Source organism: Aspergillus uvarum (genome assembly GCF_003184745.1).
Source record: "Aspergillus uvarum CBS 121591 unplaced genomic scaffold BO82scaffold_50, whole genome shotgun sequence".
NCBI lineage: Eukaryota > Fungi > Ascomycota > Eurotiomycetes > Eurotiales > Aspergillaceae > Aspergillus > Aspergillus uvarum.
In genome coordinates, this window is record NW_020291347.1 from 46,590 (window position 1) to 73,960 (window position 27,371).

The 27,371-nt window shown below is 53.1% G+C and overlaps 11 protein-coding genes across 11 annotated transcripts; 5 read left to right on the forward strand and 6 right to left on the reverse strand.

Moving 5' to 3' along the window:
* Positions 1-908: 908 nt before the first annotated feature.
* On the forward strand, positions 909-3,570 carry BO82DRAFT_394155 (heme-dependent catalase). The gene is made up of 5 exons (XM_025638717.1): positions 909-1,264; positions 1,332-1,557; positions 1,623-2,038; positions 2,096-2,260; positions 2,353-3,570. The coding sequence occupies exons 1-5, from the start codon at positions 959-961 to the stop codon at positions 3,415-3,417; spliced, it is 2,178 nt and encodes a 725-aa protein (XP_025489192.1). The 5' UTR covers positions 909-958; the 3' UTR covers positions 3,418-3,570.
* Positions 3,544-7,439, reverse strand: BO82DRAFT_316012 (glycoside hydrolase family 35 protein). The gene is made up of 8 exons (XM_025632559.1): positions 7,323-7,439; positions 6,791-7,255; positions 6,584-6,706; positions 5,839-6,530; positions 4,523-5,787; positions 4,333-4,465; positions 4,130-4,276; positions 3,544-4,067 (listed from the first exon to the last, which is right to left on the reverse strand). Exons 2-8 carry the CDS (start codon positions 7,015-7,017, stop codon positions 3,673-3,675), a joined length of 2,982 nt encoding a protein of 993 aa, XP_025489193.1. The 5' UTR covers positions 7,018-7,255; positions 7,323-7,439; the 3' UTR covers positions 3,544-3,672.
* Positions 7,440-9,431: 1,992 nt separating this feature from the next.
* Positions 9,432-11,213, forward strand: BO82DRAFT_316016 (glycoside hydrolase family 30 protein). Its single transcript, XM_025632560.1, has 3 exons — positions 9,432-9,469; positions 9,529-10,453; positions 10,520-11,213. Exons 2-3 carry the CDS (start codon positions 9,589-9,591, stop codon positions 11,125-11,127), a joined length of 1,473 nt encoding a protein of 490 aa, XP_025489194.1. The 5' UTR covers positions 9,432-9,469; positions 9,529-9,588; the 3' UTR covers positions 11,128-11,213.
* Positions 11,214-11,416: 203 nt separating this feature from the next.
* Positions 11,417-12,538, reverse strand: BO82DRAFT_376724 (C-3 sterol dehydrogenase/C-4 decarboxylase family protein; the record flags this gene model as incomplete). Its single annotated transcript, XM_025637537.1, has 4 exons — positions 11,417-11,770; positions 11,850-12,020; positions 12,076-12,304; positions 12,426-12,538. The coding sequence occupies 4 exons, from the start codon at positions 12,536-12,538 to the stop codon at positions 11,417-11,419; spliced, it is 867 nt and encodes a 288-aa protein (XP_025489195.1).
* Positions 12,539-13,778: 1,240 nt separating this feature from the next.
* Positions 13,779-16,062, reverse strand: BO82DRAFT_145353 (FAD-binding oxidoreductase). The gene is made up of 3 exons (XM_025630117.1): positions 15,078-16,062; positions 14,140-15,005; positions 13,779-14,068 (listed from the first exon to the last, which is right to left on the reverse strand). Exons 1-3 carry the CDS (start codon positions 15,645-15,647, stop codon positions 13,921-13,923), a joined length of 1,584 nt encoding a protein of 527 aa, XP_025489196.1. The 5' UTR covers positions 15,648-16,062; the 3' UTR covers positions 13,779-13,920.
* Positions 16,063-16,477: 415 nt separating this feature from the next.
* BO82DRAFT_289833 (Zn(II)2Cys6 transcription factor) lies at positions 16,478-18,188 on the reverse strand (the record flags this gene model as incomplete). The annotated part of the gene is made up of 3 exons (XM_025631665.1): positions 16,478-17,924; positions 17,983-18,018; positions 18,091-18,188. 3 exons carry the CDS (start codon positions 18,186-18,188, stop codon positions 16,478-16,480), a joined length of 1,581 nt encoding a protein of 526 aa, XP_025489197.1.
* A 902-nt stretch (positions 18,189-19,090) lies between these two features.
* BO82DRAFT_341265 (putative aldehyde reductase) lies at positions 19,091-20,602 on the forward strand (the record flags this gene model as incomplete). Its single annotated transcript, XM_025633542.1, has 5 exons — positions 19,091-19,360; positions 19,432-19,621; positions 19,678-19,850; positions 19,914-20,013; positions 20,075-20,602. The coding sequence occupies 5 exons, from the start codon at positions 19,091-19,093 to the stop codon at positions 20,383-20,385; spliced, it is 1,044 nt and encodes a 347-aa protein (XP_025489198.1). The 3' UTR covers positions 20,386-20,602.
* Positions 20,603-20,962: 360 nt separating this feature from the next.
* On the forward strand, positions 20,963-21,379 carry BO82DRAFT_404661 (uncharacterized protein; the record flags this gene model as incomplete). Its single annotated transcript, XM_025639443.1, has 1 exon — positions 20,963-21,379. The coding sequence occupies one exon, from the start codon at positions 20,963-20,965 to the stop codon at positions 21,377-21,379; it is 417 nt and encodes a 138-aa protein (XP_025489199.1).
* Positions 21,380-21,798: 419 nt separating this feature from the next.
* Positions 21,799-23,238, reverse strand: BO82DRAFT_356803 (TauD/TfdA dioxygenase family protein). The gene is made up of 3 exons (XM_025635836.1): positions 23,004-23,238; positions 22,614-22,940; positions 21,799-22,545 (listed from the first exon to the last, which is right to left on the reverse strand). Exons 1-3 carry the CDS (start codon positions 23,215-23,217, stop codon positions 22,133-22,135), a joined length of 954 nt encoding a protein of 317 aa, XP_025489200.1. The 5' UTR covers positions 23,218-23,238; the 3' UTR covers positions 21,799-22,132.
* A 1,625-nt stretch (positions 23,239-24,863) lies between these two features.
* BO82DRAFT_145398 (putative quinol monooxygenase) lies at positions 24,864-25,617 on the forward strand. Its single transcript, XM_025630118.1, has 3 exons — positions 24,864-25,215; positions 25,304-25,331; positions 25,387-25,617. The coding sequence occupies exons 1-3, from the start codon at positions 25,031-25,033 to the stop codon at positions 25,519-25,521; spliced, it is 348 nt and encodes a 115-aa protein (XP_025489201.1). The 5' UTR covers positions 24,864-25,030; the 3' UTR covers positions 25,522-25,617.
* On the reverse strand, positions 25,304-26,920 carry BO82DRAFT_356806 (uncharacterized protein). The gene is made up of 2 exons (XM_025635837.1): positions 25,387-26,920; positions 25,304-25,331 (listed from the first exon to the last, which is right to left on the reverse strand). The coding sequence occupies exon 1, from the start codon at positions 26,421-26,423 to the stop codon at positions 25,713-25,715; it is 711 nt and encodes a 236-aa protein (XP_025489202.1). The 5' UTR covers positions 26,424-26,920; the 3' UTR covers positions 25,304-25,331; positions 25,387-25,712.
* Between the last annotated feature and the right edge of the window lie 451 nt (positions 26,921-27,371).

Genomic DNA, 27,371 nt, shown 5'->3' on the forward strand with positions numbered 1-27,371 from the left:
AGGTAGACTCGTTGGCAGTCAGAAATCTGCATCACGCCGCATTCTGGATTCCTCGGCAAAACGACTGCAGGTTATGATAGAAAGCCTCAAGCCGCTGAAATTAATCGATTGCCTTGGAAATCGGGCTTTTCTGAGTGGAGCAGATCAGACCATTATGGCTGACCGCCCAGAGAGCGCAGAAATTCCATCCAGTAAGGTCGCATGGAGTTGAAATGATCCATTCGGCACAGTTTGGTGGCTGAATAAAGCATGGGAAGGTGACAATTGCGGCGATTAGGTTCCTTGGACAACAGTGGATCCCGGGGAACGGTCGAGGTCGTTGGGATTACCAAGCACCCGCCCCAGTCGGGCGTTCCCAGCCCTAACTTAACCCACCCAATCCAATTCGCCCTTACCAAGCATTGGTGGCTAGACCATGATCTTGACCAGGTACAGTACTGTGCTGCATGGCCGCCCATACACAGTTGTCTGTTCACTTGGCTTCGCTCGGCTGTTTGCGCGGTATACTTGTCGTTGTTATTGCCGGCAACACCAACTTGATATCTCCCAGGCTGGGTAACCTCGCCATGTTCAGCCCGATTTCCTGCTCTCAGAAAGCTTTCCATAACCTTCGAACTGGCGTCCGTGCTTTCCAACTACCTTGTGCTGTCTCATACGATGTAGCCTACACCCATTGTCGTGCCACCCATGACTGTGTCGGTCGCAAGAATGGAGCGAGGAGAGTGGATCCTCTTCGCCCAAACAGGTTGTGATGCGCTGCCAATGCCAAACAGTTTTGGGTTGATTATTGAAAACCGAGTCTGGAATCGCCAGCTTAACTAAGGTGTCTGATCTGCCCACTCAAGTCCATCCGAAGACAAATATAAAGGTGGTTGCAGGGGATCCATCTCATAGTCATCCAAGCGACAATTACGCAGAAGGGCTCACAGAATTGGACTCCCACCCTCTTTGCAACATAATGCGCCATCTTTGGCTTTTGGCAGCTGTTGCTGGCCTCGCTGGGGCGCAATGCCCGTTTCTGTCCGGCGAGATGGGAACTGCCACTCGTTTCACCGAGCGAGCGGACAACCCAACTGACACGATCGAGGTCGTCGAGCAGCCCATCGATCAGTCGCTCTACCTCAACGATACTGACAGCTATATGACCACCGACTTTGGTACCCCGATCTCGGATCAATGGAGTCTGAAGGCTGGACACAGAGGGCCAACCCTTCTTGAGGACTTTATCTTCCGGCAGAAGCTGCAACGCTTCGATCATGAGCGAGTGAGAGACATCTACCTGATTTGACCTTTGGTGTCTTTCTCAACTTACAATATTCTTGCTTCCATAGGTTCCCGAACGAGTGGTGCACGCACGTGGTGCCGGTGCGTACGGTACCTTCCGATCGTACGGCGACTTCTCCAACGTGACTGCTGCCGATTTCCTCAGTGCCGCCGACAAGGAAACTCCCATGTTCTGTCGCTTCTCGACCGTGGTCGGGTTCCGAGGTAGTGTTGATACCGCGCGGGATGTTCACGGCCACGCTTGCCGGTTCTACACAGACGAAGGCAATTACGGTATGCCAGAGCACCACACTCGCCCGCTCCTGAGACATGAACACTAACGTAGGCACCCATCATAGATATCGTCGGCGTCAACATCGCCCCCTTCTTCATTCAGGACGCCATCCAATTCCCCGACCTCGTCCACGCGATCAAGCCCATGCCGCACAACGAGATCCCGCAGGCGGCGACAGCACACACCTCAGCCTGGGACTTCTTCAGCCAGCAGAGCACGGCGCTGCACAGCGCCCTGTGGCTGATGTCCGGCCACGGCATCCCGCGCTCGTACCGCCACATGAACGGCTATGGCGTGCACAGTTTCCGCTTTGTGACGGCCAACGGCACCAGCAAGGTGGTCCGGTACCGGTGGCGCTCCCTGCAGGGGGTGGCCAGTCTGGTGTGGGACGAAGCCCAGGCCACGGCCGGCAAGAACAGTGACTTCCACCGGCAGGATCTGCACGATGCCATTGCGAACGGCCGGTACCCCAAGTGGGAGGTATGTTTCTTTTCTGCAAGGCACCCCCAGTATTCAGCACAACTAACATCCACAAAGCTGGGCGCCCAAATCATGGACGAATCCGACATGCTGCGCTTCGGCTTCGACCTGCTCGACCCGACCAAGTTCGTCCCCGAAGACCTCGTCCCCTTCACCCCACTGGGCGTGATGGAGCTCAATGCCAATCCGACCAACTACTTTGCTGAAGTGGAACAAGTCGGCGTACGTCCCTCCCTTTACCCCTCTCCCTCTACCCATCCTCCATCTCCTTAGCCTCTCCCAGCACCCCCAACTAACAAGAATACCCTCCCCAGTTCCAACCCGGCCACATAGTCCGCGGCATCGACTTCACGGAGGACCCCCTCCTCCAAGGCCGACTCTTCTCCTACCTCGACACGCAAGTGAACCGCCACGGGGGACCCAACTTCGAGCAGCTGCCCGTGAACCGACCCCGGAAACCCGTCCACAACAACAACCGCGACGGGTTCGGCCAGCAGCAGATCCCCACCAACAACTGGGCGTACACGCCCAACACAATGGGCAGCGACACCGCCCCGCGCCAGGCGAACCAGACCACCGGGAATGGGTTCTTCACTTCCCCCTACCGTTACGTCGGCGGCCATCTCGTGCGCGAGCCCAGCCCCACCTTCGCGGATCACTGGTCCCAGCCAGCCGTGTTCTGGAACTCGTTGGTGCCGGCGGAGCAGCAGATGGTGGTCAATGCGATTGTGTTTGAGAATTCGAAGGTGACGAGTCCCCAGGTTCGACGGAATGTGGTCGCGCAGCTGAATCGCGTGGATCATGGGCTGGCGAGCAGGGTGGCCAGGGGGTTGGGGTTGGAGGCGCCGGAGCCCGAGGGCCGGTATTATACGGCGAATAAGACGGTGAATGTCGGGACGTTTGGCGAGAGGTTGCTCAGTGTTGAGGGGTTGTCGGTCGGGGTTTTGGCCTCGACCAAGGTGGAGGGGTCGCTGCGCTTGGGGGCGGAGTTGGCGAGTATGCTGGCGGTGCATGGGGTCGACGTTGAGGTGGTGGCGGAGGTGTGGGCTGAGGGCGTGAATTCTACGTATGCGCTGTCTGACGCCTCTGGGTTTGACGCGGTGGTTGTGGCCGATGGGGTGGAGGGGCTGTTTGCCACGGGCAATGCGACGACCCTGTATCCTCCTGGTCGGCCGGGGCAGATCCTTGCTGATGCGTTCCGGTATGGCAAGCCGGTTGGTGCGGTGGGGAGTGGCAAGCGGGCGTTGAAGATGGCCGGCATTGAGGTCGGGAGGGATGGGGTGTATGTCGAGGCGAATACGACGGGATTGGCCGCGGAGGTGTTGGAGGGCTTGTATACTTTCAGGTTCTTGGATCGGTTTGCGCTGGATGAGGAGTGAGGTAAGCTGCTAGAGGAAAGTGAAATACTGAGTTACGACGAGTGGATATTGGTAGAGGAGGAGTAACATGGGATCGGAATCATTGATGGATGGGTTGTAGACTAGAAATGGAGAGGAGAGATAATTGAGAAGTTATCGATATTATAACGAAATAAACACTGCTAAAATATTCACTCGAATTAAATCAAGAAAGGCGCAGTGCATTCAGACTACCCGGATTCCATCTCAACACCAATCTCAAATACACGCAATCTCCTAAGTATACTTCAACCGAGCCTCTGTCCACTCAGGCTGGTACCCCAGCTTTGCACCGTTCATATCAAAACTCGTGCCCGACCCAGCATCGAACCCACTCGCGTAGGCACCATAGGTGACAAGCTCAATGTTCTCCAAGGCGGCACCCTCATCAGTCTGGGCCCACACGCTCAGACCGATGGTATTCTTGTCCCGGTTGTTGATGATGCCAGGGGGAACTGGGAACGTAGTCTGGGGTCCCAGGTACGGGACATACTTGCCGTATTGGTAGCCGTTGATGAACAGCTGGATGCGAACGGGGTTGACGGTGGATGGGGAGGTGAAGCGGATGCCAAGTGGGACGTCGTAGCTCTTAGGCAGATTGAGTGTGAATGTGGTCAGGTAGAATGCGACGCCTATCCAGAGTTAGTATTCTACTTCACCCATTCACTATCCAAAGTAAAAAGGTAAGACTTACCAGATTTGTTCAGTCCATCGAGCGGAGATCCTGAAGTCCAGCCATCCGATGACTGGGCCTTATAGCCCGGAAGATGCCAGCCCTGGCGTTCGGCTAGCAGTCCGCCTTCGTTCATTGGGGCACGGACGGGGTCCAGCTCATAAGCTCCTAACATATTATTAGATTCTCTATAGACCGTCTAGGGAATGCGCGAGGGGACATACCGGCAGCTCCTCCAGCATTGCCCTGGATCTTCCAGCTAGTAAAGTTTCCACCAGTCAGTGTCGCAGCGAGAAGGCCACGAGGGTTTTCAACGCCCTTCGCTGTGGAGGTTTCATCGTGACCGGTATAGTCGATCTATGGTAACAGGATTAGCATGAAATCCTCAAAAGGAGAAGTGGACGGTGAACATACCACGACAGTGAGAAGGTTGTCCGTATCCTTGAGCGTCTGGTTGCTGAAGTCCAAAGTCGCGATTGATGAGGTGGCGGAAGCATCGCCCGGCAGGGTAGCAACCAAATCACCATTCAGCCAAACATTCCACCCAAAGCCCACACCCCCCTGAGCGGTAAGGCTGGCGCCGGTAACATTTGCGCCATCAAAGCGTCCTCGGTAGATCTTGATACCAGTGTAGTAGCCATAATCGGACGCATAGAGAACAGGCAAAGTAGAGGGCTGCACGGGGCTCAGGGTTGTAGTCTTGTTGCACACAGTCCAGTTCGAGTCATCGTAGTCGGATTCAAGCTCGGGCAGCGAGTTCTTGACCTTCCAGCCACTGAGAGCGGGCAGGGAGATCGTGCTGGAGGCCCCGTCAATGGATCCGACCAGACTGCCATAGGCGGTTTTGGTCACGGAAATGCGCTTGCCATTCCATTTTACGGTGTTCACCGATGAGCCAGCAAAGACCTCAATGGTAGTTGTGTTGTCGTTGTCTCCAATGAGATTGACAACACTTCCGTCGACAGAGGCGTTGCGGACCAGGTAGGGCCCAATGACAAATATGTGTTGGTCAGCAGTCACGTAAGGGTCATTTGTGGTCGGTGGTGCCCAGAAGCGGAATGCCGTATCGGTGTCCAGAAGGTAGAAGATCGTCTTGTTTGAGAATTGAACGACACTGGTACCACTGGCCTGGGTGTAGGTGTACGATGGCGTGGTTGAGTTTCCGGAGCTCTGAGTCAGATTGACGGATGACCCGTACTCTGTGAAGTTGAGGCGGCCGGGATTTTTGAACGCAAAGGACGCAGTTTGACCAACCCGGGAGTAGAGCACAACCACGTCGGTGTCACCAAAGGTTCCGTAAGTGGCGATATCAGTAGACACGTACAGAAGCGTACTATGACCCAGTGGGTAGTCGGTGGAGATGATCTTGCTTTGTCGTCCATCGAGGTTGATGTCGGTCAATGTAATGTTGCCCGCGGAGGTTGTCACGTCCAGATCAAAGGTCAGGGAACTGCGTGAAGAGGTTGTCGCTTGCTGCACAACGTAGAACCCGCCATCTGATTGCGAGTCCCGGAGCACCCAGGTATATGCAGATGTGCTGGATGTGTAGCCTGTTCCGTTGCCCTCCATGTCGGCGGTAAGCAGTCCGGTCGACACTCTTGTGTATAGACCAATAAGCTTGGTTTGGCTCATCTTGTCCCGGACCACTCTGCTCTCGCTCAATGGAGCGCTGTAGTCATCTATATCTGGTCAGCATCGCTGTCCCTTTCGATGGGCACGAAGTAACTCACAGGAGGTGTAGACAACTGGGGCTGCTAGATGACCCCAGTTCGTACCACCATAGGTCATGTAGATGCTTTGAAGCGTAATCTTCTGGCCGATGTTGTTCTTGTAGTACACATCCGCAAACTGCGGGCTAAGCTCGCTCGTGCAGGTGTCATAGAAGGAAGATGCCCCCCAAGCAGAGAACCACCCTCCCTCAAACTCGGGGATATAACTGGGCTGGGTGTAACTGTAGTTCTGGAACCATTGGTAGTAGGTGCGGACGACATTGAAACCGGTGGCTTCGTTAGTACAACTGAGACCACCAGGATAGGAGTCCAGACCGTAGACGTTCACTGCACCACCAACGTCTTCGTAGTCCGTGGACCAACTCTCCGACCGCATTCCCTTTTCGTTGTGGGTGAAGGGGACATCGACACCGGCGGCCCGAAAGGCATCCTCCAACTTAATCATATACTGGACCAAAGTGTTACTGGCGCTGTGGGTCGTTTCCTGCAGCTCGTTTTCAATCTGGTTAAGAATGACCGGTCCGCCATTGGTGATGGAGTTGGCTGCAATGATCTTGCCAATCTCTTCCACCCACGGTTGCCACGCTGCCGTGTATGTGGCGTCGCCCGTGCGCAGTGAGCCCCCGCTGCCATCGCTCAGGTGGAGGGCCAGGCCGCCTCCGCTGATTTCAGCATTATCATAGGGCCCTGGTCTGCATCGATGATGAGCTTTGTATTATTAGTGAAACTTACTCCGACGGCTTACCGGGCAATAAGATAGATTCCAGCCTCCTGAGCATAATCGAACAGACGCTGGATGTTATGGGCGCCAGTCTCGAAATCGAAGGTTCCATTGACAGGCGAGTGAAAGTTCCAGAAAAGATAAACACTACATCGTTATCAGTCTCAATATTGGATTGTCACTGCGATTGAATCAGGGGGCCCGATTCTGAAAGTAGTTGTGTTCACACACCTGGCTGCGTTGAATCCATTGGCACGCATCTTCTGGAAGATATCAAGCCATAGTTCGGGCACAGGAAGTCTCGGATAGGCAAATTCGCCCGAGAAAACAAAGAGCCGGTTGCCATTCACGGACAAACTATACGGATCCCAGGACACCAGGTCTGTTAGACCGTCGGTAGTTGCCCGAGACCCGGTGAGCAGACTCGCCCCGAGCAGCAAGGACGACCAAAGCTTCATGGTGAGTATACGCTGAAACTGTCAGGTACTAAGAAAATCTCGTTCTGCAACCGTGCACTCGGCTTTAAGTATCTATAGCCATTATCTCTCCCCTTGAGCTCCGGTGCCATGGTGGATACTGACAGTATTGCCGAGAGCAAGGGCAATTTCCTCCGTTTGGTGGGCTCATCCTGGTCTTCAGGCTATAGACATCATGCAGGCTCTAGCCTCGGATTCTGACGGAAGCGATTGGTGCAGACTTGGAATAATCAAAATTAGATTAAGCAACGAGCGGGGAAATGAGGGGGTCACGGAGAAATACACACCGAGAACCCATGCAGGGGGTTACGTGGGCTGATATTACGTGCATTAGTCAGGGGACTCAGGGGTAAACTACACAGATGAGCTGGGGTAATGCCGAGGAAGAACATCGGGGATTGATGCTGATGGCTGAGGGAGGAAAAGGGAACAAGGGCGAAAGCCGTTGTGATAACAAGATATGCACGGGCAGTGGCGTGCTGCATGCCTGGGGCTTCAAGGCAGGCGATCAAGGCCGAGCTCCGGCGGAGGGTCACATGACACGTTGATTTCGTCTTCGCAGTCCGCATTCTCCGCAATCTCCGCATTCTCCGCCACCCTCACAACATGCAACCTTTCACTACTTTGGACAGGAAAAAAGAACCCTCTTCCTACTCTTAATACCCGAACAAATAACCGCACCTTACTTCATATATCCCAAGCCTGTTTGAAATATCCGAGTATCCAAAGGCTGTTCTAAATATCCGCAGCCTTAGACTCCCTCCAGCAGCTCATTGGGAAGATAGATGGGCATCGAGTCCTCGCACTTGCTATCCGTCAGCACCCTCTTGTTCGGACCGTCCTTATCCATCACCATGATCTGTCCGTATGGTTGGAATATGTTGTCGTACGTCACAGCTTCATCTTAAAATTCAAACATGCCGCTAGAGTACAGAATGCCCCCATCCGCTGTCCACAGCGCATGAGCATCATTAGCCTCGCTACTTGTGAGAACCTGCAGGTCTGTCCCGTCAGGGCGGATTGTGCAGACTTCGAAGTCCGCCTTCGAAGTCCGACGTGTGAAGACGATCAACTCTCCGTCGGGTGACAACCTGGGCAGATTATCCCATCCATTAGTCGACACTGTTATATTTTTCTGGTCGTCAGGTTCATCAGGCGAAGACCGTCAGGCACTCCGTTAGCCCATTCGCGGAAGACAAAGTACCAGCCGTCGTGAGAATAACTTGGGAACCCCGAATTGACCGTGAGCTCAGTAATCTTCTCATGGTAAATAAGAGCCGTTGGCAGTAGCCCAGGCAACGTAAGCTTTCATGCTCGTTCTTTCCTCAAATCAGGCACCCAGTTCGAAAGCAATCCACTCTCCATCGGGAACCAGGAGGGTTGAAATGCGCTGGCAAGACCCTCTCCGACGAGCTCGGTACTGATATTCGTTTGATACGATGGGTTGAACACCATGTATTGGTTTATTCCGTTCGGTTTCATCGTGACGATGGACGAGTTGCCAAGCTGCTTTTGTGTCATCATGAGTCGTCCTTGCTTTGAGGCCAACGGGAACACAGTGGTGAAAGAATACTCCCACTCAGAAACTCAGCTAGACAGTATCAAGGTGCATTGCGCCTAATGACAACAAGTACCAGTGTATTCTTGAGACTCTAGACTGGTCACTGTGTCTGTCACCTGCCTGACATGTACTGTTTTATCCCCCGAATCGGTGCTTTGATTATGGTCACGTGTAGATAAGATAACTTTACAGTGTTTAGCCTCGGTATCTGCCGCCGGTCAGGCTTGGCAGGCACGCTCAATGTCTCCGACACTCGAACACTTCAATTTCTTCAGCATCTCAATACTCTTGGTCATATCTTTTCACTGTTTCCTCTCCCTCATACTCTGGCTTATGACCATAGTAGTGTCTATACGAGCTCAATCCAGTTGTTGCGTAAATCATGGCAAACATGTCTGTCGCTAATTCGTCCTCAAGACCCGCTAGCGGAAATTTATCGGGTCTCGAGCACTGAATTGCAGCCAGATGTACTAGACCATCTTGAAAGCCTCTTGCTTGTCAATCGCCACTATACGAGGGCCAAGGCAACACACTGAGAGTGTTTTTTTCAGCAGCTTCCCAAAAGGCTTATCAGAAGGGACTATAATCTGAAAGTCAGCTCCGACGGACGGCCGAATAAGCTATCCCCCCCGCCTTCGATCGCATCCCAGACAGGCAAAGATGGCCCCTTTCATTTCGTCAACAGGTCCATGGTCAGGGATCACTCTCCCAAAAAGGCAACTCCCGATCGACCCTGAACTACTTGAGTCCTGCTGAGTAGGCTGTGCAGCACCTGGGACATGATGACTGGCTCTTCTGTCGGCCCCCAATGCTACCAACCAACACTTGGGGCATAGCAGGATTGGTTATGAAACAGCCAATGCCAAGAAGCGAGTCAGTTGTGGAGACAATCACCACCACCCCTTGCATTCCAGCTGCTTATTTATCTCCAGGGTCTCACCACCCAGTCTGCACGATTCGAGAGCATACAGATTAAGCAAGTCACCACCATAATGCTTGTCAACCTAGGTGCCTTGGCCGGCTTCATTGCCGTCGGCCACGCCGCAGTCGGCGGAAAACGCGCCACCGAGGCCGCCGCATACAGCTCCAACTCGGCGGGCAATTACAAACTCAGCTCCATCGCTGCCCCCGTGCAAGGCAACGGCAGTCCCGGCTCTGCGTCTACCTGGAAGTTCACTGTCGACGACACCACGTCCGGCCACCGGCAGACCATCAATGGCTTCGGGGCGGCCGTCACCGACGCGACCGTGACATCCTTCAACACCCTGAACCAAGCCACGCTCCAACAGCTGCTGAATGAGCTGATGACTACTGACGGCGCGAATTTCGCTCTGATGCGACACACCATCGGCGCATCCGACCTCTCCGGCGACCCAGCCTACACCTACGATGACAACAACAATGCCGCCGACCCGTCGTTGACCGGGTTCAACTTGGGCGATCGAGGCACCGCCATGGCTAAGCTCCTCGCCACGATGAAGACCCTGCAGTCCAGCCTCACGATTCTGGGCTCTTCTTGGAGCCCGCCGGGGTGGATGAAACTCAACAGCGTCATCGACGGCAGCACGACCAACAACAACCTGAACGACGGGTACCTGGCCAGCGGCGGCACAGGCAGCACGGGCTACGCCGCCGCCTTCGCGCAGTACTTTGTGAAATACATCCAAGCGTACACCAACCTGGGAGCGCCGATCGATGCGATCACCATCCAGAACGAGCCTCTGAACAGCCAAGCGGGTTATCCGACCATGTATGTGTATGCATACGAGTCCGCAGATCTGATCGAGAGATACGTAGGTCCCGCCTTGGCGCAAGCGGGCCTCGACACAAAGGTCTGGGCCTACGACCACAATACTGGTACTTGCCCCCTAACCCTACCTCCCCAATCCCCCTTCCCACCACCGCTCACTAACAAGCATGAAGACGTCCCAAGCTACCCGCAAACCATCCTCTCCAGCGGCGCCAGTGCCTACGTCCCCGCAGTCGCCTGGCACTGCTACGCCAGCAACGTTGACTGGACCGTCCTCTCCAGCTTTCACGCCTCAAACCCAAACACCGAACAATACATGACGGAATGCTGGACGCCCGCATCCGGGGCGTGGCACCAAGCCGCGGATTTCACGATGGGCCCGCTGCAGAACTACGCCGCGGGTGTCATGGCGTGGACGCTGGGCACCGACGCCAACGACGGGCCACACCTGTCCTCGGGAGGGTGCGCCACCTGTCACGGGCTGGTCACGGTGAACAGCGCCACGAGCTACACGCTGAACACGGCGTATTACATGATGGCGCAGTTTAGCAAGTTCATGCCCCCCGGGGCGGTGGTGGTGAGCGGCACGGGCAGTTACACGTATGACAACGGGGGCGGCGTGCAGTCGGTGGCGTCAGTGAATCCGGACGGGTCGCGCACAGTGGTGATCCAGAATACCTTTGGAAATGATGTGTATGTGACGGTGACGTTGGGGTCGGGCGCGGTGTGGAGTGGGAATGTGCCCGAGGAGTCGGTGACGACCTGGGTTTTGCCTGCTTAAGAATATTGCTTTTGTGGGTGTGTGTTAGAGGGGAATAGGTATCTGGATCGACCCTAGGACAGGACGTAGTCAAGGGCCAATTATGCTATGATTTGTGGTTTTCAGACTGTTTGGTATGGTAGTCCTACGCGTCATCCTCATGGATATTTCTCCAACGCAGTAGAATACAACCCCTTCCTCAAGCCCCGGATCGGCTCGGAATCAATATTCACGAAGAACTCTCCTATCTATATCAGCTTATATGAAAGGCACAGTCCCGCGCGCTACCTTTTTTCAGGAAACCATATTTTCAAGAACGTTTCTTCAAGCCCTCGTCCTCAGCAGCCCGCCGACTCAAACAGTCCTTCACCGCGCGCTTCAGTCCCTCCTCCAGCCTCACAACCGGCCGATATCCAAGCCGCGTCTTCGCTGTATCGATGCAAAAATACCGCGTCATACAGCTGAGCCGCACTCTGGTTCCGGTCAGCGGAGGCTGGTCCAGGCCCAGTGCCCACGACCGGGGGATCACCCACACCTGCTCGCGCCGCGTTGTATCCCACGCGAACTGCCACACCAGCCGCGTGAAGTCCCAGAAGCAGCGCGTCTCATCGTTGGTGATGAAAAAGGCCTCCCCATCTACCTTTGTCTTGTCGTCATCATCATCCTGATCATCTGGCGTGTCGTGAACTTTCTCAACTTGGGCCAGCAGCTCCGCGGCCCGCCAGATAATGCGCGTGCGCGACGTTTGTATTCTCGGTAAAGTCAAGGCGATTCCGATTTTCGCCAATCTGCCACCTGGTCTGGCCGAGGAAATACGCGTCCAGGATGCCCGGGAGCACGACGAGGTCGCCAACGCCGAAGATGCCCGAAGGTCGGATCGCGCAGGTCAGGAAGGGGTTGGAGGCACGCCAGCGCTGGGCGCTGGTTCTGGAACAGGACGTACAACTCCGCGAGGGCCTTGGTGTAGACGTAGACTTCCGGCTGTTGGCTCTGCTCGAGAAGCACGGGGAAGGTCTCGTCGGTGTGGATCAGATCGGTCTGGGCGTCGCTGATGATGCTGGCGGAGCTGCTGTACACGAAGCATTGAGTGCCTGATTCTTGCGCGAAGTGGAGGAGTGCTCGCGTGCCTTTTATGTTCACTTTGCAGAGGATGGGGCTTGGGGCGTCGAATTTCGGGCTGGCGGTGTGGATGGACGATCTTGGGTCGCACCTTTGCAAAGAGCTGGCGTATCGTGTTGGCGTCGTTCAGGTCTCCGGTGTAATAGTTCACTCCGGAGAGATAGTAGGATGGTTGTCGGAGATTTAGGGAGTGGAGATACTCGCAGCCACGCTCCGCGAAGAGTTGAAGGATCCGGCTGGCGAGGCCCCCGGATCCACCGGTCACAAAGACCGTGCTTTGGCTCAAGTGAGAGTGCCCGTCAGGCGTGTTCATGGCAAATTGTCGGAAGAGCAAATGTATATGTATATGTGTGTGGTGGAGACCAACTTATTGGAGAGAAGGGCGAGGGGGGGTTGAAGAAGGGAGACGGACGTGCAACCGTGTGGACACAAATGAACACAGGGGTAAGCGTAAGCGGCTCATGACTTTGTCGACATTCAGCTAAATTCGGGCTGGTCAAACGTACTGTACTGTACATTAGTACTCTGTATGCTACTAGCTCAGTTCCATAAAGGATCCTCGTCGCGGAATCCCTGATAACGCGAAGGTCAAGTGCGGGAAAAGCAGTTTCTACATGGACATGTCATGGCCAGTAGCCTAGGGGTGGCGCTAGCCAAAGTACTAAGATATTACATGCTTCCACGCTTATGCAGTTGCTCCACATACAGCGTCCACTTCCGCTTGTATTTTTCTTCCAGACTACGGCTACACCTGCTTATCTCCTCGATCAGATACTTGCTTGTGTACGGGGAAGTTTGTTAGATTCATTTATATTTGATCAATCTCCAGAAGCAAATATAACCCATCCTCTCCCCCTTTTCAATCCTCGTAAAGCGCACGACGAAAGACAGCCCTATAGGTGGGCTCACAAGTGCCACCGGGAACCCTCAAATCTCCACTAAGATGACGGCTGAGGGCTTGATCACATTTTAGATACTCATGCTCGGTAAAGCTTCCGAGATTCCCATCGTAAATTCAATTCTGTCACTCCAGAAATTGCCAGGAAGATGCAAAGGATAGGAGCATGTTATCTTGCGTGAAGAGGTTGTCTCTTGATAGTATTTCAGTTTCATGCCATTAACTATGTTATAAAGTATTCAAACCTGGGTTGAATTTACTGTCCTCATACATATGCCACTAGAAAAGGGATAAAGACCCCCAAGACTGACTCCTCTATCCACCAAGAACATGCGCACCCACAAATCGCAGATCAAAATATATCAATAAAACCGCTCCACCAACCGCTCTGCATCCTCCCTTCTGACCCACCGACTCGACACGGAAAACATCACGGAAAGCACATCCCGCTCGGGCCACGTCGTCAAAAAAGATCGTCTGATCCGGAGGATTCGAGAGGATCGGCGACCGCATCTTCCACCTCCGTTCCCCACCCAGATCCACCTCGGGCTTAGCATCGAAGTTCCCGTGCAGCACGATCGAGCTCACTGTGCTGCTGTCGCCGTTCTTCGACCAAGTCTTTCACCATGGCTAGCAACTAAATGAGAATGAACAGTGAAAGTGTATGTAATCTCAAAGCCCTAGCAGGATCCATTCATTCTCACCCTCATGGCCTGGGCTATCTTTCGTCACGAGGGCAGAAATCAAGATTGACTAGACCTAATGCACAATGATCCCAACCAAAGCCTCACCACGGCTCAAAACTTCCACCCCCCTTGCCGAAACATAAACCTGTTGGGATCATACGCCTTGGCGATCCGCTCCAGCCGCACCTGGTTCTCCGCCCCGTAGCTGGCATACACATCCTGATAATCCGCCGCATCGTTCATGAACAACGGATTGACCCTGCATCATTCAATGAATCACGTTAGTATCTTTTTCAATGCCCACAGACTGCCCGTGAAGGCGAAACTTACGAAACAAAATCCACATCTCCAGCCATGTAATTCGTGGGCCTCGCCCCACGCAGCGTCTCATTGAACACAACGTTCACGCGATCCGCGACCTCCCGCAAATACCCGGGACACGCCTCGTTGCAATGCTCATTGACCCAGATCAGATCATTCTCGACCCAGAACCGGTCGCCGTGGCGCGGGTCCAAGCCGAGGGCATTCCCGCCGCGCGCCTGCGAGGCGTTCGCAATGCGCACGGACAGCGGCTGCGGCGTGAACGTCCCGATCTGAATATCGAGATCCCGAGAGGAGTCATTCCGGATCATGGCCTGGTACGTCGACCAATGCGCCTCCAGCAGGGTGGACATATTCTTGGGATCGAGGTTGGGGAAGGTATTCACTCGCGCGGCGGCCTTGATCCCGTAGATCTTGGCCCCGCCCGCCTGGTTGGTCAGCTCGGTGTACGTTGTCGTCTTGGTGCCGTCGATCAGCGCTTCGATCTTGTCCAGTCCCGCGAAGGCCCCCTCGCTGGGCGTGCGGCCGTCGTAGAAGAAGAACAGCATTGGGTTGGAGATCAGGGCGCCGGGCAGCCCGAAGTCGAAGGTCGGGATTACCGCCGCTTTGGCGTCCGGGTAGTCCCGGATGAACTCCGCCAGGGCTTCAAAGATGGCGGCGCGTTTGTCCGCCGTGTACACCTTGATTCCGCCCCAGATCTTGCCAGCATCCCCTAGGGGGTGCGCTTGGAAGGTGAATTTGGTGACGATCCCGAAGCGGTTGCCGCCCCCGCGCAGGGCCCACCAGAGGTCCGGGTGGGAGGTGCGGTTGGCGTTGACGATGGTCGCGTTCGGAAGGACCACCTCGTAGTTGACGACGTTGTCGCAGGTCAGGCCCTAGGATTGGGTTAGTTTGGGGTCTGTGGGAGCACAGCGAGTGCGACGGGGTTTTGGGGCAAGGGGCAGTACGTATTGAGCGGAGTAGTAGGACAACCCGCCGCCGAGAGTGAAGCCCGCCACTCCGATGTTGGCCAGTCGACCGCCGACTAGCACTTGGTTGGTCTTTTCGGCAACGGCGTAGACATCCCCCCAGCGAGCGCCGGGCCCGATGTCGAAGGTCTGTCCGTCGGGGTTGCGGGTGGTGGAGGAGAGGTTCTCGTGGAAAGAGATCAGCACGCCGCCGTTGGTGCTGGAGTAGCCGACGTTGAAGTTGTGGCCGCCGGATTTGAGGGCAAAGGGGGCGTCCGGATGTTGGTTCAGCTGCTGCACCGCGACGGCCACTTGCTGCGCGTTGGCGGGGAAGAAGGTGCACGCGGGTCGGTGCTCCGCGTTGACCCCGTTCCAGTACTCGGTCACCGCGTTGGTATAGTAGGATTGATTCCAGAAGGTCTGAAGGGCATCGGGGCCGGTGGGATCCCAGACGGTGTATTGGGGGTAGGTGGTATGCAGGTACTCGCACACGGCTACTGCGTCGCTGTTGGCAGTGCTCGCTGCTAGGAGGGGGAGGGCGACAGCCAGCAGTAGGGCTACCGAGCGCATGATTATGGTGTTGGCTGGGGAGGTCTTGTTCCTGAGAGCATTCCTGGTGCTGAAGCAGCTGTGCTAAATATCATTGAATCCGACCGTCCTGAAATTGGGTTGAGCCACGGCCCTACTCCGTATCCATTTCGTATTCCACCAGAGGCCGAAACAGACGGGAGGTTCATTCGCAGACCCTGCTTGGTTCACTTCCGACTGGCCAGACCCTAGATAAGGCTCGAAATATAGTCAGGGACCAACGTCCTTCGGTCAATGTCGATCTTTAGCCATGTTCACAAGCAGGGCTTGGCTGTTGGCTTGCCGAGGTGGAAGCGTTTCGGACGGCGAAATTTTGAGGCCCGCCCCTGTAGATCACCGCTCGCGTAGACTACTCTTCAAATGAAAACTCTCCGACCGGGGTCAAGGATTCATCCGTGATTTTGTTTCCCTGCTTTAATCCTTGTCACGCTACCGCACATGCATAAGTGGTGTGAAGGTTGCGTGATATATCTTGTAGGCGAGGGCGGGAGTCAGGTAGTTTGCATCCATGGTCTAAACAAATGAAAAAGCCGTCTGTTTTTGGAGCAATGCAGAAGACAGGATAGAATACTTATGGTATGTCGACTGCAAAGGAAGAGGAACGTGAATTTGAGTGGTGGTGATTCTTGAGGTGTTCATAGTATTGTAGGGCTTCGAATAAGCCTCACACAGGCTTGAATATCTCGATGGCAATTTATCATCCAAGAACAGTGCGAAGTCAAGCCTTGACTCTAGGCGAAGACCCACGAACCAAGGTAAGCTATCAATATATTTATTTGATAATCGCCAAGGCAGCGCCCAAATGTGGTGAATCACCACCACGAATAAAGCACTCTTGTCCCCGGGCGGTCGAGAGCAAAGTCCTCGACAGTCTTGTACATAACGGCGACCTGGCTTTCAGACTGCAAAACAAAGTCCCACGTCGTGACGCGGTGGTTCTCACACACCCATTGCCCATCGGTACAGGGACTCGCTTTATTTGGATCGCCCCGTGCTCGGGGACAACCCGTCTCCTCGATCTCGATCACCTTTTCAACGGTCCGCGCCGCCACAACGCCGTCGCAGATGCCCTCCCGGCGGGGATACTGACGAAGTAGCCTGAGCGCTCGATGTCGGACCTGCGGCTCGCGACAGCGGACAGCCACCCAGAACAGAGGCTCTACAATCCCAGTCTCGAGAGTGTACGCTGCCTTGATGCGCTGCAGATGGCCGTCGCCCACATCTCCCAGAATCCGCGCCACCCGCTCCACGAGCTGCACACTCTCTGCAAGATGAGAATCGGATGCCAATTCGCCGGGACTGAGGTCAACATGGTAGAAGAGTCCGGCAAGCGTCCGGCGCACCATCAGTAGATCCACGGCTTTGGAGTCCCGGGCATCCGCCGGCATCGTTTCTAGCACAATGTCCAGTTGGTTGTCCCACGCTTGTAGAAGTTGGAGCTGTGCCTCGCGGTCTGCGACAGGAATAGAGCAATAGTCCGCGCCCCGTTTGTTGAACTTCCACACCAGCCGTATCACACCATTGTAGATGGCTTCGATGGCTACATAGGCGTCGAAGAGAGTCAGGAATGTGGCGTGCGCATACAACGGGACTACCTGACGGTCGATCCAAGTCTTTGATTCGGCGCAGGCAAACATATAGGGGATGACCTGGGAGTCGAGCCGGGTGAAGATCAGGACCAACATGCTGGCAGCCACGTAGTCTCCGCACACGGTCACTTCCTGGTAGTCAACCTCCCATTCGGAGATAATCTTCAGGCCATTGCGAATGTGCATGTAGGCCTGATGCTGCAGGCTTTGCAAAACGCACATCGACGAGAAGATTGCACAGGTGGCTAGCACCACGATGCGATCCTCGAGGCTCAGAACCGGCTTGGAGCACAATTCGGACAGCGCCTGGATCGATTTGTTGTACTGTTTCAAAGCAAATTTCTTGCTGCGAATCTCCCTCTCTCCCGCTGGAGTGAAGCGAACATCCTGACCGACATAGTCCCGGTGCAGGCAGGCTAGAGCGGTCATGCCGTGCCACAGGGCCGGATAATGGTGGGCGAACCGCAACAGTTGATTGGACCAGAATCCGGGATCGAAAAACTCGGCCAGGGTGGAGGTGGTCACGGACTGGAAGAATGAGAAGTTGTCGAGTTCGGTGGAATCGTCGGAGATAAAATCCCAGGCAGACGGCATTAGCATCAAATGAGGCGGCGGGCGGATCGGCTCGTACCCGTCGCAGCGCCGTCCGGTCGACACGCATTTCTGGCAACTATGGACACACTGGGGATCAGACCAGACTGCTCAAGGTGCGGTTTTGTACGTCTTACTTTGGTTTGGCCTCATCACATTTGATGCGACGAATTCTGTCAAGTTCAAGTGTCAGCGTACGTGGCATATGCGACTGTGCGGGATTACCGGGTTGAGTTGCACCGTACTTGCAAGTGATACAGCCTGTTCTTGTTCTAGGAGCCCATCGCTTCTGCCTTGGTTTACCCTTTCTGACAGTGGTTGTGGCTGATGTAGAAGGGTCCATGAGGTGCAGTGGCTTGTATGGCTGAGGTTGTCTGATCACCAGAGTGGTGAGATTGGTGGAAGAGCAACCACAAGAGCGGGTGTGACAGAGAAAGATATCGGTCGGCATCACGTGAGCGCTAAGTGCTTAACGTTTTGAGGCGAGATGATCGTTGTGGTGATCTTTCTTTCACTAAGCAAGCCGTTCCTCTTAGTGTGCAGTCGAGGTCGTGATGGCGTCCGATTAGCGGCTGATGCCGTTGCCCTTTCATTGGACCAATTGGTGAAGGCTTGGAAATAAGGGTCAATAAGTGCGGCAGGAAAAGGGGAATTCGCCTCGATTATGAGTCTCGAGCTTTGGATTTTATGTTGCGGATGATAATCGTTATCATCATCATCATCATCATCATCATCATCATCGAGAATGGGGAAGAAACTGCAGTGCCAGTGAGGACATTCAAATCAGAGGGGGGCACCCAGGAATGGCATAAACGGATCAACAGGCGGTGAGAACAAGACCAGGCGAATAGGTGATAGGTGGTAGCATGATGTTTTGAGGCAAATGCCATCATATAAGCTTAGAAAACGGTGGAAATATTTGACAGGATGCACAAATGACCGGGTTACCCAGAAAGAACGGTCGCCTGCTTATATGTGAGCCTATAAAGTTCCAGTTGTGTTTGATTTGGTCGAGACCCTGGAAGCCCAGGCGGGGACAAGTAAAAAGCATCGGATCCGATCGGCGGTTGCTCCCGTTATGTAATATCGGCCTTTGATTGGTCGGATCGTCAATTCTTACAGTTTCATCGTTTGGGTATAGCCTCATCAGAGCCCAGCCCAGCCCAGCTGAGCCAGAACAAGAGGTATAAATCCCTCTGGTTTGAGGGCGCAAGGAATTCCTCAACCCAGCTCATTATCTTCATCATGGCTACTAATATCACCTATACTTTGCCCACCGACTCTTGGGTCGTGGTCACCGGTGCCAACGGCTACATCGGCTCTCAGGTGATCAACGCTTTCCTCGCCAAAGGCTACAGGGTGCGAGGCACGGTACGCTTCGAGAAGCCATGGCTTGTCGAGGGCTTTCGAGCCAAGTACGGTCCAGGCCGATTCGAGACCGTGATTGTCCCCCGACTGGAAGATGAAGGGGCTCTCGATGAGTTTGTGCAAGATGCAGGGGGTATTGTCCATGTGGTAGGTCTATTATTCACCAAGCGCCGTTGTGTTAGACATCAGAAACTGATACACAATACTTCTACACTCAGGCATCCGACCTGTCCTATCGACCCAACCCCAACGATGTAATTCCAGGGGTAGTCGCAGCAACAATAAATGTGTTAACTGCCGCAAAAAAGGCCCCATCCATAAAACGAGTGGTCGTCACCTCTTCAGTGAATGCAGCGTGTCTTGCGATGGATGATGCGTTTGGATTGCCAAGCAAGACAGTGGACCAGAGTGAGCGTCATCTTCCCTGTTGGACAGCTTGAAGCTCGGTTGTTGACAACGATTAGGCTCTTGGAACGATGCTGCGGTAGCGGCCGCATGGAATCCCGAAACACCGGACCAGATGAAGCCCAGCATTGTGTACACTGCAGCCAAGGTCACCGCTGAACGCAATGCGTGGAACTGGATGAAGGAGCACAAGCCGCATTTCATCTTGAACACGGTGCTTCCTAACATAGATGTATGTGTACCCACCGTGGACCCCAACCAGCCCCCCTTAGGCTTCGAACTCTAACGCTTCTAGTTCGGCACAATCCTCTTTCCTGAGTATCAAGGCTCATCGATGCGTGCTACGTGCATGTTGCTTGATGGAAGTGATTTTGTGATGAAGGTTGTTCCACCACGTAAGAATTCCCAGCCTTAGCTTTCCATAATGAAACTGTGCAGCTAACGTGTTATCTATAGACTGGTATGTCGATGTGGAGGACACTGCGCGTCTTCATGTCGTGGCTTTACTCGACCCCTCCGTACAATCCGAGCGCATCTTCGCGGCCGCAGCCCCGTTCAACTGGGCTGAGGTGATCACGATTCTACGAGAGCTACGGCCTGAGAACAACCGAATTCCCGATGCATACGATCCAGTGAGGGAGAAGTTTGACCTTGTGCCCACAAAGCGTGCCGAAGATCTACTGAAAAGCTTCTACGGCAGACCTGGGTGGACTTCATTGAGGGAATCTTTGGTGAACGGCATAGATGGATACTCCCAAGGGATCTAGGACTTCTCTATGAAGAGATTTTTCTCGGAAGCTGATAGGACTTGTTGGTGTCAGACCTGTTGTGTCAAACCTGTTGTGCCAGACAGCTTAACGGATTGCTTGTCATCCCGTAACGTACAGTACAAGACAGGGGTGGTAATTGAGCCGAAGCTTGTTAAGAGAATTTTGTCTTTGTTTGCTTGCTAAGTGTTGTTCCAAGCTTTTTGTTACTCTTCCGTGCAGACAAAGACAAATGTAGAAATTGAACAGCATCAAAGATATGTTGCTCCGCTGCTCATTGTGCAGCAGCTCTAAATTGTATGTTGTTTGATTTTCCTTTGTATGTTGAGGATATTATTCAATTGTTATTCATTATATCACGAGGTCTAGTAAAGAACATTGGGTGCGAAACCAGAGCCGACACAGAAAGGCAGTGTTCGATCAGATACTTCATCTCGATCGCGGTGGTCTATATAAACCCGTTCAAGACCTCTTGAGTCAATTGTCAACACCTTGTGATCGATCCTTGACAAGCCCAAATAGACCACAGTCATAACCCGACCTAGTGAGAAACCCTCGTGTATCACCACCTGCCAACATGAAGTTTGAAACACCAACAGCCGGTCGGGAAAGCTACATCCCCATGCAGGAGAACAGAAACTTCGGAATGATCCCGACCAAGAAAGCCTGGTTGGACAAGAAGGTGACCGTGCGTGTTGCTATGTGGTGCTCTCTGGCCCTCCAAATGATTGTGTGGTGTATCCAAAGGTTGATCATGAGCTATTGGTACCAGGGCTATGACTGGTACAAAACATCTGAGATCGGCTGTTACTACCAGGATCGGGGACTGCTGCTTCTTGTCTCGTTGTTTGCGAGCTCAGGCTTTTATTTGTGGTCAAAATATCCCTATCGATCGTGTTTCACCCTCGGTGAAGCGATCAAAATGTCTTTCCTGGGTTCGTTCTTTGTTTTCATCCTGGTGAATGTCGCCTCGTGGTTTGATGACACTTTTTGAAGACTTGCCCTTTTTTGGTCTGAAGTGATGGTCTTCTGTCACCTCAACCGGAACTTTTGAGGGAGTAGTCGCGCGTTCCAGGATAAGTGATAGCAACCTTTGTAGCTCAATCCCACCATTCAATAATATACACTGATATATCAATCCTATATCCTACTTTGCTCAGAATTGTTCATGCAATCTTCTTTAATATGGAATCCAGTTTAACATGCACAGATACTGAGTCGGCCCTTATATTGTACACCTCACATGTTGACATCCTAGTTGAACCAATTGATGAGGTAATTCCTTATTTACTGCTGGGCTCAGATGTACCTAGCAGTTAATACTTCACCAGTTAGCATTCATTTGACTAGGCCAAGCCCCTTTATCTGGGATTGAAAGGTTCTACAGCATTCCCAAAAATCAATCAATGCCTACAAAATATTCTGGATTAGTCTTGCGCCATGGCTTTGACAGCCCGCAGATGCTAAGTACTTAGTCAACTAAACACAAGGGCATTCGTTAGCCTCGGCAACATCGCCCATAGCATTCACCCACCAACCAAACCATAGCCTCGAAATTCATGCAGTCTTCGCCAAAGCCTCACGTCTTCCGGTACTGCTCGGATCCAAATAAGGCTTCTCACCCAACCCCACCACGCGCTGCCCAGTGCGCGGGCCAAAATCCTCATGGTCTGGGGTAGCCGCATGGTACACACTGCGATTGTCCCAGATGGCTGTGCATGTGAATCTCGTTAGCCACTTCCCTACTTTACACATCAAAGAAAGGATCCGAGGGCAGCAACTTACCCAAATCATTCGGATTCTGCCACCGCAACCGAACCTGGAGGTCATGGTTCTCGACAATCAACTGCACAAACCAGTCCAGCAGATGGCGACTCTCCTCCTCGGTCAGCCCATCTATCTTTTGCACATGGTGACCCACGGCAAAGACACTCTTCCATCCCGTCACTGGGTTGGTGCGGATCACCGGGTGGGTGGCTTGCAGGACCTCGCCGACGTTCTCGGGGGCGCCCCGCGGACCGACGAACACATCGAACCCGTTGTTCTTGGCGATCTCGTTGAATCCGGGTTGCGCGTAGGTGGCTGTGAGTCCCTCGAGGAACCTCTGGTAGGGCTCGGAAATGCGGTCGTACAGCTCGTAGCCGGAGGCCCACAGGGTGTCTGTCACGTTGTGGTCAGTATCGGAGTTCAACTCTTCAGGGTCAGGGCTAGGGCTCGGCTTTGCTCACCCCCGCCCGTCGTCGGCAACTCCGTCAGCCGCAAGATCGTATAGTCGCTGGGAATCGGCTCGAAGGTGATATCACTGTGCCACTCGCGCTTGTTGCTCTGGCGCTTCTCGAACCCCTTGAAGAGCTTCTGCCGCGCCCGTGAGCTGATCACGCTGATCTCGTTGTCCTTGTCGCCGTGTTCCCGGTCTGCGTTGATGATCGGGTGGACGTGCAGGCCCGAGGTGGAGGGCTTGCCAGATAGTTGGCCCAGGCGCTGCACGAGTTCCTTTTGGAGGTCGTTGTCGAGGTCGTCTTGTTTGCGGAAGAAGACCACGCCGCGCTGGGAGACTATTCCATTTTCAGGTCAGTAAGTCGTTCATAAAGGGCTTCAACGATGCGAGGATCCTGTACCGGTGAGGGCGAGGTCTCGCAAGAGATCATCAGAGTTGGGGGCACGCAGCCACTCTTTCAGGCTCGCATTGCTGAACTCGCGACCGATGATGGGAGTCACGTCGAAGGAGTCGTAGGCGTCGAGTGCGCCGGTCGCTTGGACAGGCTCTCTTTGCGATGCCTTCGTGGGAATAGGAACGACATGGGCGGCCGCTTCGGTCAGTGATGGGGCCATGATAGAAGAACGATTTTTTTTCTTTTGGCTCAGATGTAATCAGGTTGATTGACTGAGTTGAGTATATTTCCATGAGATGAGGACGGCATGGTTTCTTATATACCAATTCCCCGTCAAACCTTATCTGCTAAACATGCCGCTGTTGTCGGTATATTGCCTACAAACTCCGGGGCATAACACATGTACCCCGCACAGAATCCGTATAGCGCTACATCATCACAACATGCTTATCAGCTTGGCTTTGTGTGACATTGCTAATACTAGATTCTGAGTTGCCGAAGGCGACGTGATTGAAGCTGCGGATAATGCCATATTCCGCCATGCACGGCTTATCGCCGACCTCCGGTGAGCCCATACGAGGGGTCAGTCACGCAAATGCCGGTCTCGATGCAGGTATATGTAAGCCGATCGACCAAGGATAGTACTCCCTTTGTTATCCTCGGTTAACTTCCATATACAATTATATGTGCCATGTCCGACTCATTTTCCGGTTGTTGCTGGTCTGGCTTAACTTCCTTATTCCGCAGATGTCGACAATTACAATAGTCTACTATCCATAGCCGTAATATTCTTTTCCTTGCGCAGCGTGTCAGCCTAGGAAGGTGTTTGAACGAATTACCCTTAATTTTTCTTATGCTACTGCAACTTTTCTACAAAAAAAGAATAAAAAAGCACCAACAAAACACCATTTACCAGATTTTGTGTACCACTAATAATTCAGTCGCAGGAAATAACAATCGACGCGCTTTGAATAGTGTATTCGACTTATAAGCCGAATCAACATGCCTTGTTATCCTAAGTATGATTGCCTCTTTCGATTTCTCTGACCTCACTCCACAGAGCCCAACAATGCCCCGACTGTAGACCTTTTTATTCTTTCTCTTAATGGCACAGGCGTGAGTATCAGAATCAAATATTCTAGTGCAGTGTACTAATCTTGTCTATAGATTGTTGTGCTTGAACTATACTTCACCACCTCTTAGCCTTTCTCCTCCCCATTGATGATGCTTTCCAGCCCATCAGGCCAGGCGAAGATAGGTTGCGGGGGTGTGTTCATTGAAGCAGTAGCCACCACAAGCAATTGAAATCAAGATCGCGGGCTACAAATACTCAACCAGGTGTCGAGTCGATTGTCAGGAAAGGTTTAGGCCTGAAGTATTTCACCGAAGCTCCTTTCTTCGCCCATAATCCCGCTCGGGCCTGAGCGCACCCTAAAATGCCTATTTAGGGCTCCTGTCATGTGTTAAGGAATTTGCAGTCAGCTGACCATCATCACTTACAAGCACGCGTTTCAGAATACAGCCTTATTAAAGGGATGAGTACACTACCATTGGCTCGAAGTCAAAGCCTATATCATCTCGTCAATTAAGATGACTTGAAAACACCCGTGACTCTATTCTAGTTCGCTCCGAGCTTAACGTCGAGTTCTTCGACCGGCTTTGCGGCAGTATTGAGTTGAATCCACACCTATTAATGTGATATGAACCTACTGTAGGTACTACTCCATATATTCATTGGTTTGATGGGTTAGATTTCTCCATCCTAGGTGGACTGGCTTCTAGAGGAATTCACTGTTGGCCGAGGCCCCTTCGAATGGCAGCGCAATCATACAACATTTCATAAGCTCGCCTGACGGCCGGTTAGCCAGCCAGCCAGCTTTGCCGAGATGTCAGATTTTAGCTTCCTCCGACTGCTATAAGAACGAGCGTATTGCTCTGCAGAAAGAACTTGGAAACATCCATCCTCCCCTCACTGCTTAATATCACACCACATACTATTCTACCGGTCGCCTTCCGACCCCCAAGAATTCATAATGACGACCCCCAACCGCGGGATTTCTCTCCACATCACCATCCACATCGACCCGGAAAACCTGCCTAAGTTCTGGGAAGCTTTCCAATCAGTGTACGAAAATGTCATCGCCGAGCCCGAGTGTACGTTTTTCGAGGTCTATCAGTCGCCGGAGGAGCCGGGTACTTTATCCTGGGTTGAGAATTGGTATGTCCTCTTTCTCTTGCCTTCAGGTGTCCGGACTTCTCGGGCGCCGCAATATTCCTGAGCATGAAAGTTACTCACTCGTCTGCAGGTCACAAACTCCCGAATGGCTCTTTGGGGTAAAGCTCTAATCTCCCGCCGGGTGAAATGGCTACGTTGCTGACATTCCTACAGGTCCAAATACAGAAGCCCTACTACAAGGATTACCTAGCCATCACTGAGCCGATGTTCATCAAGCCCCGCGAAGCAAAGATTCTCAACCGAGTCGGGGCGCCTTATCTAATGATCAAGTCTACGAATCATGTTTAGATATTTATGAAATGGATGCGTGCCCCGGCATTTAGGCCAAGGGCTCTATATTTTCTGTTGCCTTTTTTGGTTTCGTATTTCTTCTCGAAGGTGGGTTTCATCTTCTGCGGCAAAGAAAAAGACAAGAGCACAATGTGAGAAGGGAGAACGATTCTTAATGAACATCCTTTGCGCACATAGCCAGCGGTACCTCAACCATCAAGGTCCAGCATAATGAAAGACGCTACATCGAACGTAGCACTCCCAGCCGCGATCTCGCGCAGGTACGCGTCGGCCAACTCGAGCGTAATCTCGTCTTCCGGTGCATCGCCATCCACCTGACCATCATCATCTCCATTCTCTGTATGACCATCCACTTTCCCGCTCTGTGACCACGGCTTGAGGAACGCTTTAACCTCCCTCAACAACGTTGCGACGAACTGGCCATCCCGCGAATGGGCATGCCTGGTTTGGCTCTGCTCAACCAGCTCCCGTCCCATGACCTTCTCAATCGCCCGCTTCAGCCCCGGCGTCCCGGGCACCAACAGGTCCCAACAAAGTCGCAGCTCGTCGCCGACAACGACCGCTCCAGCAACTGGAATGAGGAGTTCACCCGTGGTATGGCGCGGCAAGTAGCAGCGCAAAATCTTGCCGCAGAGGGTTCGCAATACCTTCTGAGGGTCTGTCGTTGCTGCTTGGGGGCAGGCGACCGGGGCGGCAATCAAGGTTGTAAAGAGAGGCTTGCCTTTAGCGTCAGAGACCCTGAGCACTCGGTAGAAAATGGGAGTTTCGCAGCCTTTGGCGGAAGGGGAAGTCGGTATGATTGTCGTGCCGGCAAGTTGAAAGCCTTCTTCTGCGGAGAAGCACTCGGCCAGGAAAAGAACCCACATGTCTGAGAGGGTTTCGATTTGTGATGTGGCCATGTTAGCGGAGCCTTTTCATCGGTAGATTGTTGCTGTATGCTGGCTGATTTAGGTCCTGGGGGAGATATAGTGTTGATTTCTGGTGGCTTAGGTCTGTCAGGGTTGTGTTCTAGGGATAGAAGTGCCTTGTAAAGCGGATAGGACTTGGGGATCAGGGGCATCATTTATAGCCTACCCAGTTCTACATCATTGCGTCGACACTGAGTCTGTGAGAAATATTTTCTGGGATGTTTTAGTGATATCTCCCGGTCAAGTGGGACAATCCCCTTCACATGGCTGTCGAGACAAAGAAACCCGGCTGAGCTTTCCACTGCTGAAAGCCCATCACCCTATGTTCTCCGCAATGAAGAGGAGAATACCCGCAGGATCACAGAAAATCTCCTATCCTTTTTATGCACCGGCCTCGAACGAAAGAAAAAATATGTTTTCAGCCATGCCTACAATCACTTCAGCTGGAATTCAGCAATGTCTCAAAGAATTGCATTGTCCTCCTTATTCATTCGATTCCAGTTTTTCATGATTCGTCCAAGAGTCCAGCTGGTGTCAAGGAAGACCTCGGCGCCACCATCTCCGCAAACTTCTTCATCGGCATCGGCGATGAAATTCCCATAGCCTGGACATTCGAGTATCGATGCCTGCTAATTGACTTGGGCAATTCCACTGCAATGAAAGAGTCCGTTCCCAGATCGTAGCGACATCACTTGGTCATCACGTCAGGTCCCTCTCACCAGCATAGACCCTATGAGGGGTAGAAAGCGTCGTCTAATAATCTGCGGGACGGTAGTGCAATGCGTTACACTAAGAATTATCTTCCTCATATGCATCCCCACCTGCATGGGTAACAAATTGTCTTCCCATCCCGACCGTCCCCGAATCAAAGCACGGTTATGTCGGTAATAGGCCGATTCGGACTAATCACAACCAAGCTGGATGCCTCTTTGAGAAGGT